The following is a 15,592-nucleotide window of genomic DNA, read 5'->3' on the forward strand; positions in this document are numbered from 1 at the left end:
TAACATTTTATACATGTTATTCCCAAAATTGTGGATTTTTCCCAAGTCCATTTAGTAGCGGTCTATGGACTTGTCGTTTAGGAAACCGTCTAACCCCTTTTTAAACTCTGCCAAGCTAACCGCCTTCACAACGTTCTCCGGCAACGAATTCCAGAGTTTAATTATGCGTTGGGTGAAGAAATATTTTCTCCGATTTGTTTTAAATTTACTACACTGTAGTTTCATCGCATGCCCCCTAGTCCTAGTATTTTTGGAAAGCATGAACGGACGCTTCACATCCACCTGTTCCACTCCACTCATTATTTTATATACCTCTGTCATGTCTCCCCTCAGCCGTCTCTTCTCCAAGCTGAAAAGCCCTACCCTCCTTAGTCTTTCTTCATAGGGAAGTCATCCCATCCTCGCTATCATTTTTGTCGCCCTTCGCTGCACCTTTTCCAGTTCAACTATATCTTTCTTGAGATGCAGCGACCAGAATTGAACACAATACTCAAGGTGCGGTCGCACCAAGTAGCAATACAACGGCATTATAACATCCTCACACTTGTTCTCCATACCTTTCCTAATAATCAAAATATCTGGGTATTAATCTACCTTAGACCAGAAAAAGTACAAGAGAAAAAAAAAATAATGGCAAGAATTAAATAAGGAAACCCAAAACAGAACCGGGAAAAGGCCAGTTTCCAAAATTTAATCCCCTCCCCATTCCCTGAAGCTTCCCTTGACACCATGGGCGCTAAAGTGACTGGGAGGTGCCAAACTCAATACAAATTAATTACCCCCCACCCCAGACACAATGAAGGTGCTTTCTCAGTGCTGGGGCTTTTATATGCGGCACAGAGAAAATCCTGAACAGCTGACAAGAATTTCTACCATACAGGTGCAAAGAAGATACACCGAACATGAGAATATTTTACAAGGGCATCTACACACACACACAAAAAAAGGCTCCAACCGCCCAGGCCTCCTATCTCGAAGTTAAAAACTTCCTTTCTCATGTTATTTTGCAACATCTGGGTAGACCCACAACTTCTGTCCCATGAACTAAGGCTAAGTTCCAAAAATACATTTCGGATCTCTTGGGGGCTTTTGGGAAGGCCTGGGAGCTTTGGTATGACAGGAAGAGCCAGGGTCTGAGGATAGGAAAATACAAACTTCCCTGGAGGCCAGCAGTTAACAGGGAAACAAATATATGTTCCTTACCACCACTGCAGGTCCCCTTCCAACTCCCCCCTCCAAAAAAAATAACCATGTCATGGATTTTAAGTAGGCCGCAGCTTATTAACAAAGCTTATCAGGGCTACAGCCCCACAACTATACTCAAACCATTTAAAACACAACTACCCCGCTTCTAGCTGGTCACTGAGGGAATTTAATTAACAGGACACCACTGCAAGACCCCCTGAGGCCCTGACAGGACTAGATTCATATGAATTATGGCCCCTAAAGTATAACATTTAAGAGGCACCCCTCAATTAAATAGGAAATAAATTTTAGGTTTAATAAACAGATAAAAATATATAACAAAGAGTAATACTTATTTTATATTGTAATTTTCATTATTTATAAAATGCATTTAGTGAGGCCCTGAACTGTAGCTTGTCTAGCTTAAGTATACAAGGATTGCCACACTGAGACAGACTAAAGGTCCATCAAGCCCAGCATCCTGTTTCCAACAGTGGCCAATCCAGGTCACAAATACCTGGCAAGATCCCAAAAAAGGTCAATACATTTTATGCTGCTTATCCCAGAAATAAGCAGTTGATTCCCCCAAGTCCATTTTAATAATGGTCTATGGAGTTTTCCTTTAGGAAGCCGTCCAAACCTTTTTTTTAAACCCCGCTAAGCTAACCGCCTTTACCACATTCTCTGGCAACAAATTCCAGAATTGCATGTAAATCTAGTCCTAGTCCCTGCTATATGACTAGGGAACAGATCCCTTCCCCAGCCAGCATCACACCAAACGCCTATGTACCTTCAATTTCGACAGCATTTGCACAGTCCTGATTCTGGATTGATAGTCCTTTGGCACAAGGAACTCAACACAGAAGCATGAGAGGTTGCAACTCTGGTCCGAAAAAGGCAGCAAAGCCGCTGCCATTACCTCTCTCGCCCCTTCTTTAACCTTTTCCCAACTCATTCTTCTCCTGCCTCCACCAATCCCTCCAGCCTCCAGAATGCCCCAAAGGAATCTTAAACTGGGTTCAATTGCAATTCTTATCCCTCCCCCCCACTCACCCTTTTTCATCACCTCCCTCCCTATTTCTCTGCATCCTGCCCAGATGTACACATTGACTCCATTCCCTATTATTACTATTGGCAGACTGGGAACTTAACTCCCACCAATTTTTCATTTACGAGTCCCAGGAGAGGGGAAGAGGTCCCGCAGAATGAGAGCAGCACCCAAATCTGCCCCGCCCCTCCCCACCAACCAAAAGAGAATCTCAGAAAAATGTAGCACCAGGAAAGGGAAGGGGAATGTTCTCCACTGTTTAATCTCACCCTTTCAACATGGATCAGAACAGAGTTAAATTGTATCACTGGTGCAGGAAACCACCTGTCCCAGGCACTTTTCCAACAATCACCTGAGATATTGGTATGTAGTAACTAGACAACAAACTGAAGGATGAACTGTTCCTTACGACTTTGTTATTTTATATTGTTACGATGTAAGCCGCATTGAGCCTGCCTTGTGTGGGAAAGCGCGGGTACAAATGTAATAAATAAATAAATTAAATAAATAAAAGCTTGAGCAGGGAGTGTGAACAGCGTATAAAGGATTATATACAAAGAATTGCCTATTAAAATCCAGCAGGGCCACCTCAGCACCTGTAAAACCAGTACCAGAGAAGCTCAAAGTGGAGAATGCAGAGCTTACATGTTCAGGGCACTTCTGAAACCCTGCAGCAGCCCCACAGAACATCAAATTTGCAAGACTGCAAGCTCATTTTCAAATGCATCTTTCTATGGCATTTTCCTTCAAAATCAAAAGGCCAGTTTCATCAAAGATACATCAGTCTACAGCTGAAACCACCCATGCGGACATTAAAATTAAATCTGAGCATGCTTGGCTCCACCCACCCTTTTCACTAGGGGTAAAACTTTAAAAGTATTTGCGCCATCCTGCAGCACAATCAGCAGACTCTCCTCAGGTAAAGAGCTGTTTCCCAGTGGCAAAAGCTGTGAGAACTGCCCTCTCCACGTATTACTTTACCAATACCCGTAGAAATTGGTTATGAAAATGACATTTCATTGTTAAAACTCTGCAGAGTATGGGAGCGCACGTGTATTCATCTGAGCGCATATGAACTCGTCACAAACGATGAATGCTCGACTCTTTTCTGTCCTACAATAAACCCAGCATAGGAGGCAAGATTTTTTGAAGCACTTTCTATGTTATTATCGATGCATCTTACCAAAATATATGCATCTAGCTTCTCCTACATCTGCACGCAACTTTGGAATGCACTGCCGAATGCCATAAAAACAAACACACGATTTGGTAGCCTTCCAGAAACTATTAAAGACTAAACTGTTTAGAGAGACTTATCAAAAGGATCCAACTTAAAAAACATGACATCAAAACTGTACCAGAATTAGTTAACATTGAACTATTTTTCTTTGGTTACCCTATCACACTGTTATTATTGAATGCTTTTCACTACCCTTGATCTCAAATACCTGAAATGAATTCTTTATCTATTTTCTTCTAACTTTATTGTATACTAGTAAAAAAGCCCCGTTTCTGATGCAAATGAAACGGGGGGCTAGCAATGTTTTCTTCTGTGTGCATGTGGGAGTGTGTGTGTCCCTGCCCTCTGGCCTCTCTCCCCTCCCCCCTCTGAGTGCTTCACTGTTACAGAGCCAGCGATTTGATTTTGTGCTCTGCTGTTTTCCTTCACTGACTGTGTTACAGAGAGGGCGGGGCAGACACTCATAGGGAAACCGGATATCTCGCCCCCTTCACACTTCCGGCTGGAGGCTTCATAGAACGTTGGTTTTGCCTTTTATATAGAGAGATTTTCTATACCCTAACTGGAATTATACTCTGTATTTCTCATTCCGGAAATGGCAATCGCCAATACGGTATTTGTAAGCCACATTGAGCCTGCAAAGAGGTGGAAAAATGTGGGATATAAATGCACAAAATAAATAAATAAATAAAATATAGATTTTGACTAACTAAGAACAGACTGGGAGAATGTCTTTAAATAGGCTGTATCAACTTACATACCTTAAGAGACAGGAATATTTTAACAAAACAGAAATCTGAACGTTCATTGCAAGATCCCTCAACTCCTCAATATCTACGAAGCCTTTGCCAGTACAATCTGTTTCTTCATCCATTGGATGGCTGCTGATTAATACATGCTTTTACGGCCAGTGGAAGAGCAAGGAAACAGGCAATTATAGGTTCTCTTTTAACTGAATCAAGCCCCTTTTTGTCATCCCATGATGCTTCCCCAGCACACTTGGTACACTTTAAAAATCAAAATAACACACAGCTTCCCAACATCTATGGGTAAAGAATCCTCTTGATAGCTAGGTAAGGTTTTACCACAACCCAAGTATGGTCGTAATAAAGCTTATATTCCACAGTAACAGGTCTGTTACTAATGCGCTGTGGAATCACTTTTCCCATTATATTTTCATGAAACGTTGATTAAATATAGAGAAAGACCTACCTGCATACAGATATAGCATCGTGTTTTAGAGGGTCAATTTACAGTCTCAGTGATGCCAAGCTACACAGTTCCAGGCTGGAGATTAGGGGACAGTCCTGGATCTCTGTCTATCCCATCCTGGTGCATTATGGGATTTGTAGTACTGATTTCAATGGGCAGGATCAGGCATTACAAATCCCACACTGATTTTGGGATGTAAGTTCAAAGCCAGGACTGGCCAAGAGTTCTCCAGCCTGGAACCGGGTCACTTGGCATCTCTGCAGGCTGTTTTTCCTTCTCTTAATGCATTGAGTTCAATACAGGCCAGGTTCTACTATAATTACCACACTCATTCCATTCAAATCAAGCGTCCCAATGGCATTCAAAACCTGTCAACCTCGGAGCCTTCTCAAAATCTAGTTAAAAGCTTATTTTCATCTGCCTCTGCTGCTCCCCACGACTCTCCGACAAACGGGGGCAGTCCACTGCCAAGAGAATCTCATCTCTTTTCTGACTGGATGGTGGAGGGTGTGATGTCATTGTGACATCATAAGCAACAAAAAAAAAGCAAAAGGAACCCAGAGCATTCAGTGAATCCGAGATTACTTCTGCCATAAACGTGTCAGCCTCCAAGAGGGAGAGCAGCTTCCAAACCAGATATTTTGGATCAGACCGACTTCATTTAGTTCACGACTAGTTCTGAGGAGCTAATGCCGTCCTGTATCGCATCAAACCAAAAATGATTTCTCAGCTTGCTCTGACCCAAGGATGGGAATGTTAACTTCCTAAAGTCACAAAATGTTTTGAGTTCATCCTATAAACATGAAATCATCTTCAGGTCCTTTTACGAAGCTGCGGTAAAAGAGGGCCGACGGTAGAGTCAGCGTGTGGATTTGCTGTGCGCCGCGGCCCTCTTTTAGCACAGCAAGTAAAAGGTTGTTTCCAGTCAAAAAGAAAAAATGGCCCTGTGCTAATCAAAGGGATTAGCGTGCGGCCATTTCCGGGGGGGGGGGGGGGGAGGGAGGAGCCCTTACCGACACCTATTTGAGTGACAGAAAGGGCTTCCGCGCTAACCGGCGGACCAAAAATAAAAAATATTTTGGCACAAGCTGGGGGTGGGAACTCCCGCTGGGCTCCTGTGGTAGCCTGGCAGTAGTCCCAAATTGGTGCACGGCAAAGCAGCGCTTTTTAAAAGGGGGCCTTAGTGCACTAACAGACTTAGCATGTGCTAAATGCTAAGAAGCCCAGTTTATACCTGTGGGCTTCTTCTAATTCCATTACAGCCCGCTAAGCTTTATTTATTTATTAGGGTTTATTTACCGCCTTTTTGAAAGAATTCACTCAAGGCAGTGTTAGTAAAAGGACCTCCTTGTTTCTTGGTTTAATCATCTTTATGTATGTGTATTCACGCGAACCAGCATGTCAATCACTTGACTCTATCCAGTCAGCTCTGTCATTGGCAAAAGGCGACTTCTGCTGCTTGCTTTGCACACGTGTGATACAAGGGCCAAAAATACAGGCAGTGTAGCATTCTCAGAACACAAAATGAAGCTGGTAATAATTAAACAGTAGCCTAAGAGAACATCTCCCCTGCGATGAAGCGGCAATGTAGCAAATTCAAAACGAATCGGGGAAAATTTTGCTTCACTCAACGTGTAATTAAACTCTGGAATTCATTGCCAGTAAAGGCGGTTAGCTTAGCAGAGTTTAAAAAAGGTTTGGCCAGCTTCCTAAAGAAAAAGTCCATAGACCATTATTAAATGGACTTGGGGAAAATCCACTATTTCTGGGATAAGCAGTATAGAATGTTTTGTACTTTTGGGGGATCTTGCCAGGTATTTGTGACCTGGATTGGCCACTGTTGGAAACAGGATGCTCAGCTTGATGGACCTTTGGTCTTTCCCAGTATGGCAATACTCAAGTACTTATAAGTGCATTCACCCTGCCTCTCCATGCTACCTTTCCTTTCTCCTCCCTACCAACCCTCCTCAACACCTCCACTACTTGGACAAGCCTCTCCTATTGCCAAATCCAGATGCTGCACTCACCGTCTTGTGACACTATTCCCTTAATTCTACACTTAGCCCTCGAGTCGACAGGTTCTGGTCCATATTCAAGCACTCGTTAACGGTCCACTTCTAAAAACCCTGGTTTAGGGTTGCCAACCGATTGCCGATTCACCCAGCAGGGTTGATCCAGTCCTGGGTTCACCCCACTGCATATATGAGAAATTGTAGCTCTGATTTCCCCACTGTTTTCCCTAAGAAACGTGAGACTACAAGTCCCAGCCTGCACCCAGGACTGGATCAATCTGTGTTGGGCAAATCTGGACACAGTTGGCAGACTCTTTTGCCCTCTCACCTTAGATCTGTTTTACTGCAGTAAAGCGATTACTAAAACTGTCCTGCCTGTATTTCTCAACTAGAGTAAGCTCCACAGAGCAGGAACCGTCTCTTCTGTATCTGTACAGCAGCGCATATGCCTAGTACTAGAGAAGTCTTAAATGGCAACGGCAGACTGAGCAGGGAGATCCCAATTCGGTAAAGCTTTTTATCCCACATATGCAGGATGGGGCAAAAAGCCTTTAGTGAATCAGGGTCCAGATTTAGCAAAACAATCTTCAGCAAACATACAGTCTCACCAAGTACATATGACATGGCATTACTCAGCTGTCAAAGGAGCAGATAAACCGAGTACATTATTTCCTGACAGGATTAATCTCCGGCACCTTCTAGACACACTCTCCTTCCTGTTCACGCTCAAGACAGCCCTTTCCAGCTCTGTTGCACTCGCTGAACCAGAGCAGAAGGGGGAGACAGCCTTAAAAACTTATATTTCACCAGTCTGCCACTGGTTTTCTTTTGCTGGACCTCGAATAACATTTATCAGGACCAGCTTAAGGCACTAAAACACTGCCTCATCAGCTCACCCCTTCACAGCGGTGGGTGCATCTCTGTCACACACACACTCTGTCTCACAGTCAATGTCTTTCTCTCTCTCACTCTCACACACTCTATGTCTCACACTGTATCACATTCACTCTCTATGTGTCACACAGTCACTCACACACTCTCTTGATCTCATACACTCAGTCTCACAGAGAGTCTGTGTCTCACACACACTGTATCTGTGTGAAACACACTCTCTCTTTCTCACACCTCACATACGCATTTGCACACACTCTCATTCTCACACACACACTCTCTCTCTCACAGACACACTCTCTCTCTCACAGACACACTCACACACACACACTCTCTCTCACAGACACACTCTCTCTCTCACAGACACACTCTCTCTCTCACAGACACACTCTCTCTCTCACAGACACACATTCACTCTCCCTCAAACATACACACTCCGAGGAAAACCTTGCTAGTGCCCGTTTCATTTGTGTCAGAAATGGGCCTTTTTTACTAGTAATGTATAAATAACAGGGCACAACCGTCATCAACCTGTTGTCTTTAACCATTTTAACCCCTCCCCCTTATTTTAGCTTCCAACAGTTTTAGCGAAGATGCAACTAATAAAGTTCGCCTTGCACTGTCTAGGTCTTGATTATACCAAAAAAATAATGAGCATAACTTAAGACTTACTCAAAGGTCCGGCTACTCTAACTTCCGCTATTATCCCCTACCATACGTTCTTGGTTTATAGAACTCCTTAAACATGAACAACCCCCCCCCCCCCCCCATACCCATCAATCCATTTTCCACAATTTGTTCCAACATAATTGTTGGTATTAAACCCCCGTGTCCTCCCCCTCTTCTTATTAACCAACTTCACGTCAGCTCAGAACCTATGTCATAACAACAAAATATCATCGTCTTTTAACCATTTCTCCCCCCCCTCAAACCCTAACCACTTTAACTTACCAACTATTATCAACTCTAATGCCCTGTCCCCAATCTAGCAACAGACGTTTTAACATATTTACCCTCCTCTTCCAAGTCAAAGTTGAACCCCATTAATCATTCTATTAATCCCTCCCCTCCCCCCTCAGCTAATAGCCTTCCTTCCCTCTTCCAGTACCAATTTAATTGCTTTACCCCTGAATAGCCGATACCTAATCCCTCAACTCTAACCTCCCCCCCCCCCACAGCTCTTCCCTCTCGCCCCCGCTCACACTCATACCAACCCATGTAGTTACCTCTGATAACCCAGGTCCCCCCCCCCCCCCCCCCCAAATGTGGGCCAAGGAATTTCTTTTCTGTTTTAAATTTCTAATTATTTTGTTAACTGCTGCGATTTGTCTAAGCCAGACGGTATATTACATTTTGATAATAAACATAAACCACCATCAGTGCTTCCCCGGATTAAATTTTTTCACCACAAGTTCTCTCCCAGTTCCACGTTGCCTGTTATGTGGAAGCTGGTCTGCAGCGCGATGTGCTTCAGGCTTGAAAAGGCCGGGAAGCGCTGTCGTACGACCCAGAGCTAAAGTTTAATGAAATACACACAAACAGTTTATCTACTGTTCATTCATACCTGTGAAATACAGAACGTAAATTGTTCAGAATACTCCAAAGGTCATCTCATCCAGTCATAAGCCTAGATACAGACGGCATTCACGGGCAGCATATGGATCACAGTAACCGGGTATTAACAGCGACAGCTCCCCGCAATTATTGGGGACTAGGCTATCACCTTCTACTGCCACCTACTGCCCAGAAGCGAGACTGAGCTCTGGGTACGAGGGGAGATCAATCCATCAAAAGCCACTACCCTAGCCAGAGGGCACTAAAGTAAATAAAGCATAGCTTTGATTATCTTAATTCTTGACTGCTCCCTACAAAGTAGTAAATTTTAAACGAATCATCAGAGAAAATATTTTTTCACTCAACGTGTAATTAAACTCTGGAATTCGCTGCCAGAGAACGTGGTAAAAGCAGTTAGCTTAGCGGGGTTTACAAAGTAGAAAATTTTAAATGAATCAGAGAAAATATTTCTTCACTCAACATGTAATTAAACTCTGGAATTCGTTGCCAGAGAACGTGGTAAAAGCAGTTAGCTTAGCTGGGTTTACAAAAGGTTAGGATAGATTCGTAAAAGAAAAGTCCATAAGGCATTATTAAGATGGACTTGGGGAAAATCCACTGCTTATTTTTAGGATAAGCAGTATAAAATGTATTGTACTGTTTTGGCTTGTAACCTGGATTGGCCACTGTTGGGAAACAGGATGCTGGGCTTGATGGACCTTCGGTCTGTCCCAGTATGGCAATACTTGTGTACTTATGTGCTGAGATATGCAAAAAAAAAAAAAGGCTGGGAAAAGACCCCAAAACACAAGAGATTGTTTTAAAGAAACCCATAAAGAAGTGACCGGCCCAATGACTCTATACTATCCACTGCCATATGGGAGATTTGCATCTGATTCTGAAGCCCAGATGATGCTCCTTAAGCCAGCCAGGGGTGCTGCAGAGGAATTACTCGCAGCCCATTCAAAAAAGAATCCTCACTGGCAGAATGGTTACACCTTGTGGCTGGAGTGCATACATGTGTAGTGTCTGTTCACGCTTTCCAAAAATACTAGGACTAGGGGGCATGCGATGAAACTACAGTGTAGTAAATTTAAAACAAATCGGAGAAAATATTTCTTCACCCAACGCATAATTAAACTCTGGAATTTGTTGCCGGAGAACGTGGTGAAGGCGGTTAGCTTGGCAGAGTTTAAAAAGGGGTTAGACGGTTTCCTAAAGGACAAGTCCATAAACCACTACTAAATGGACTTGGGAAAAATCCACAATTCCAGGAATAACATGTATAGAATGTTTGTACGTTTGGGAAGCTTCCCAGGTGCCCTTGGCCTGGCTTGGCCGCTGTCGGGGACAGGATGCTGAGCTCGATGGACCCTTGGTCTTTTCCCAGTGTGGCATTACTTATGTACTTATGCCAGGCTCTGGACAGAGAATGTTTGTGGCCCTTGACCAAGGACATTTACTAGGCGGAGCAAAGTAGGGGTTCTCCATCTAGTCCTCAGAACACACCTAGTCAGTCAGGGTTTCAGGATATCCACAATGAATACACAGAAGACAGATCTGCATACAATGGAGATACTGCACGGAAATTTATCTCATGCATATTGACTGTGTATATCCTGAAAACCTGACGTGCTGAGTGTGTACAAATGATTGGGTTGAGACCCCTGGACTAGACTGAATAGGAAAGAGTTAAAAATTAGGAGTGGGAGGAAAGGAACCCTGAGTGGTTATAAATAAAGGTTCACAGCCCAACAGAAGCTGCCCTCCCCCAACCAAAACAAAATAAAAAAAACATATCAGCATAGGTCCATCCCCCCCCCCCCACCCCAATCACTAATTAACCAGAAGGATGTACCAAAATTTTTAAAATTCATCCCCTTGTACAGCTGTATTCTAGGGTTTAGTCTCTCTTTGCCAAAAAGCTGCACTAGAGACCATCTCAATCACCTGAATCAGCTAATCACTAGAAAAAATTCTACTTTTCAGCTTTTGCTAATCACACACAGGCAGTTGCTTCCCACAAGGAGAGGCACGGGACTACTGTATTCATACTAGGATTAAGGTCACAAATCCATCTTCTTAAAACCTGTGCAACGTTCCCCATCCAAACACAATCCCCACTGTGATTCGCAGCCTAATACCTCATAGCACACATGCAGCCAGCTCCTGGGTGGATGGCTTGGCTGCACTTTTCAGTGTCCAGAATTTACAGAGGTTTCAGAAGCTATGAAGGAGTCTTTTGTGTAATTGTCCAATTCTAGGCAATTAACGTGGAACAGGGGAGAGAGATCTCCACAGTCTGTAGCAGAACAGTCTTGGACCCAGGCCCCCTGTTTTAATGTCTTCTCTTTACTTAAATCCTAGTATCCATCAGCTGTCGGTTAAATTTGGAATTATAAATTCTAAGTGCACTTATTGGTTATCCAAGGTTAATTTTCTAGCTATACATCCTCACACCTCTTTTCCTACTAGGCGTCATAATAGTATTCCTTAGGGGTCTGGGATCCTGGACTGTGAAATTGTAATCATCTGTGTCCGCAGTAAAAACGAACCCAAACCTTGGACATATGATGCTGCTTTGGTAATTACAGCCAGATCTTCAGGGGTTAAATAAGCCCTGGATGTCCGCTTTCAACCCAGGTACCAAAGATGAAAGCTGAGGGGACTTAGAAGCATTAGCAGGAGTTTTATCCTGAAGAAAGAAGCTCTCTCTCTCTGGCTGTCCACAGCTATCTGCAGTTTTCACTGGCTCAGTGCATAAAGCGGAAAGGTTCAGTATAATACAAGGCAGAGGAAGGAAGGGTTAGTTCCTTCAAAATTTCTAATTATGGTCTACTGGCTGTGGGTCAATGGCTACAGTGGCAGATTACAGGTCAACAGGACTGTCACCCAGTGTCTAACCCTTGAGGGCAGAGCCAGTGTTAGCGGGGTGCAAACAAACAGGGCCCCCATGCCTAACTGAAGCTGAAGAAGATATAGCCACCCGGTGCGTTTTGGGCCCCCCTCCCAAATTTCTGCTCTAGGCCCTAACGTGTTTAATACCGGCCCTGCTAGAGGGGGGAGGTCCAAACAGTCAGACTCCAGGTAAAGGCAAAAAGGGGGAGGCGGAGGAGGGGCCATGACCAGAGTACCCTTAATCTACCCCTGGGGGAAAAAACTCTCATGAAACATGCCTGTGTTCATGTACCTTCATAAGTGTCTCAGCCCTACTCTCCGAGAGCTGCCGCTACCCTGCCCAAGTCTCTCCAGGAGTTTTTTCAGCAGTTCCAGTGAAAAAAAACTGCTGGTGACACCAACACATTGGATTTTCTAGGGGCAGGTAAACTGCAGAGTCCAACAAAATGCAAAAATGCATGTAAGCTGGAGAGACCCGAAATATCCTGAAAACCAAGTGCGAGTCTGTGCCTCTATTTGATGGTTGGTCTCTGTATAAGTCTTTCTACATCCATGAGTACTTATGGGTAGCAATGAGCCAGCTCAAGGTCTAAAGCATCCGTCTGTGCCCTATGAGGATTATTCCACTCCCGTGTACCTATCAGCCCTGGCATGGCGGGCCAGCTTGAACCCTCAGGCTGTACAGATTAGCATTCTCTTCTCATTAGCAGAGAGGCAGAGCCCAGGGGCTCCATGTACACTCCTTCCAGGACCCTTCACCCCCCCCAAAAAGGGAGATTCTCCAACATTGCCCACAGCTTTCAGAGGGGGGGGGGGAAAGTTTGTGGTCCCCTATTCAGCCAATGAGACAAGTTCCCAGTTGGTCACCAAAGAGGAATGCAGAAAACATGAACACAACTCATTTCACATTAGGAATATCTGATAGAACATTATGGAAGATTCTTTGACATATGACAAGATGGAACAAAAAGTTACAAAGCCTAGAGGAGGGCTTATTAGTCACGATTATTATTATTAATTCTACAATGGCTTTTTTTTCAATTTCTCTTTCATTACATGACGCAACGCACACATTAAGCAAAATTGGTGTACCTAATATGAATATATATATATATTCACACAGGAATGACGGACTATAATTATTAAAATGCTGTTGCCCTTCCTTTTGGCTTCATCACTTTATACTGACATCATCATCCACTTGAATGAGTAAATCATACAATTAACCATTTCCACATTAAATATTTATAGCCCAACTGAGTTTTCCTACTAGAATGCTCCAAGAATCACTTTTTAAAACATCCTTTGTTGATACTTTAGCATGAAACAGGAGAAGATCACGTTCAACTCATTTTCTTTGCAAGAATCTTTTTTACACGTTTAACTACTCCGAGGTTTGCAAAAAAAAAAAAAACCAAAAACCCCACGACGCTTCTGCTTGCTTTGGCCAGAACCTATCAGACATCCTACCAAAAAAGAAAAAATAAATCCCAGAAATGCCTTCAAACCACAACCTGATCACGGACGGGTAGCACAAGCCTCTGAATTCCACTGCTCCTTTGCACAAATCAGCCTGATTTACACAGCGAGGGAGAGAGAGAGAGAAAAAAAAGCACATTTGGAAATCTGTTCCAGAACAGACCGAGAAGTTGGGTTTTATTATTATAAAGCAATGGGAAATCTAAGCGCCCCAAGCCCAGCAGCTGCAGTTCCTGCGCTTGAGACGCTTTTGCAGGTTTAGTGTCCTGCGATTTGTGCCCCGGGGAAACGGATCACTGATGGGAGAGAGGAGGGGATGAAGGCTAAGGAGCCAGGGAAACTGTGCCCAAAGAGGGGAGGGGGGAGGCATCGGGACCACCAACAGAGGACAGCACCGAGACCCTTCAGTGCAATCCCCCCTCCCGGGAGCCTACCTTAGAATCCCCTGGGCAGAAAGTCAAAGCAAAAGACGACAAAAATGTAAAGATATGCAAGTAAAAAAAAAAGTAAAGATAATAACAACATTAAAGATGACACCAGAAGCAAGTTGCAAAAACTGCAGAGCTGCAGCTTTCCGGTACCCGCAACCTCCAGCACCTGGGACTAGAGATTGGCGGGGGACCCCTCAAATAAGAAAAGGGTGGTGGTGGGGGGGGGGTCCAATAATCCGCACTCCGGCTGCCTTCATCCCCTCTCTACTCCCTGGGACTCCTCTGTAACTCTGCACAGACCACTGCCCCCTCCTCCGATCCCTTGCACCAGGTGGAGGAAGACAGGAACCAAAAAAAAACAACACCTGAGACCCTCCCCCACCCTCACGGGGGGGCCTGCCTGGGGGACCCCCAGAACTTCAGCCTGGGGGGGGAGAGGGAGGTCCCGGCAGCTCTGACCTGTGGGAATGTCGCTGTCCAGGGCGCAGACCCGCAGGGTGACGGCCAGCAGCAGCGAGGCGCCCAGGTGCATGGTGGTGCCCGGCGCCGCGTCTTCCCTCGCTCCCCGCAGCCGCTGCCGCTGCTGCACACTGAGGACGGGCGGAGCGGAGCAGCCCCGAGTCTTACAGCCCCAGCACCGGCCTGACGTCAGCCCGCCGCGGCCCCCAGCCGAAGGGCGACGGCGACCCCTGGCGGCCCGAGCGCAACCTGCAGCCCAGGGGTACGGCTGAAATCCAGATGTGCTGCTCCGTTTCAAGGCACCTTACGGAAAAGATAACACCCGGGCCAGCTGTGCTTTCTGATGGGGAAGGAGAGAGAGCATGTGTGCCCGTAACAAACTGTGAAAAACGACACACACGCGCGATTGCTGCACTAATTACAAACCCACCACAGGAAATGATTCCTTAACAAGATGTAAGTGAAACGTCAGATTACTGTGGATGTTGTCTTCGTAGAAATCGTAGAAAAAATCGCTTGCTCTGATGATTTTGTAATTGGTCATACATTTTCTTCTTGTTTGTCAGGTTTTTTTTTAATGTAATTATGTTTTTTGCTTCCCGACATTCTCATTATATTATTTTGTAGTATTTTAGTGTGTGACTAAGGGCAGGAGGGCACCTCTGGCCCCAGACCCACATCTGGAAGCAGCAGACATCAGAGGGACACATCACAGCATCCCATTCGGGAAACCTTTTTGTTTTTTTGCCATAGTAGTATTATAAAAGTGGTTTAAAAAGAAAGGCATCTGTTAGTAGGAATAATATTATAATATGGCATAATCTCCATTGGGGTTTATAGAGAACACATTAATAAAGCTGAGATTTCCGGGTCTCCAAAGAGAAAGGGTTGGACTTGGTGCTGGTGCTCCATTTGAAGAACAGACGAGAGCGTGGAAGCGGGAGAAGGAGGGTTCGGTGCTTTTGGTGCAAAAGAAGATCAGCCTCGGAAGAACATAAGACAAAATACAACCGAGATTTTTTTTTTAATAAAAATTCATAATACATGATTTATCTCTCCTCTCATTTTGTAGTACAGCTGTTTTTTAAAGTTCCTGTGTCCTTGTCAACAACCTTGTTTCAAAGTAATCGCACTAGCTTTGAACAGTGCTGTAAAAAAAAAAAAAAGTAGGTGAAACACGCAC

At 44.4% G+C, this 15,592-nt stretch overlaps 1 protein-coding gene across 2 annotated transcripts in view; it reads right to left on the reverse strand.

Moving 5' to 3' along the window:
• Positions 1–14,527, reverse strand: part of PTPRU (protein tyrosine phosphatase receptor type U) — a 559,392-nt gene extending 544,865 nt beyond the window's left edge. For both annotated transcript variants that reach the window (XM_030217348.1, XM_030217349.1), the window contains exon 1: positions 14,410–14,527. In XM_030217348.1, the coding sequence (XP_030073208.1) occupies positions 14,410–14,482 (73 nt within the window). In that variant the 5' untranslated portion in view covers positions 14,483–14,527. The remainder of the gene's footprint in view (positions 1–14,409) is intronic.
• Between the last annotated feature and the right edge of the window lie 1,065 nt (positions 14,528–15,592).

This window comes from Microcaecilia unicolor, chromosome 11 (genome assembly GCF_901765095.1).
Source record: "Microcaecilia unicolor chromosome 11, aMicUni1.1, whole genome shotgun sequence".
Taxonomy (NCBI): Eukaryota; Metazoa; Chordata; class Amphibia; order Gymnophiona; family Siphonopidae; genus Microcaecilia; species Microcaecilia unicolor.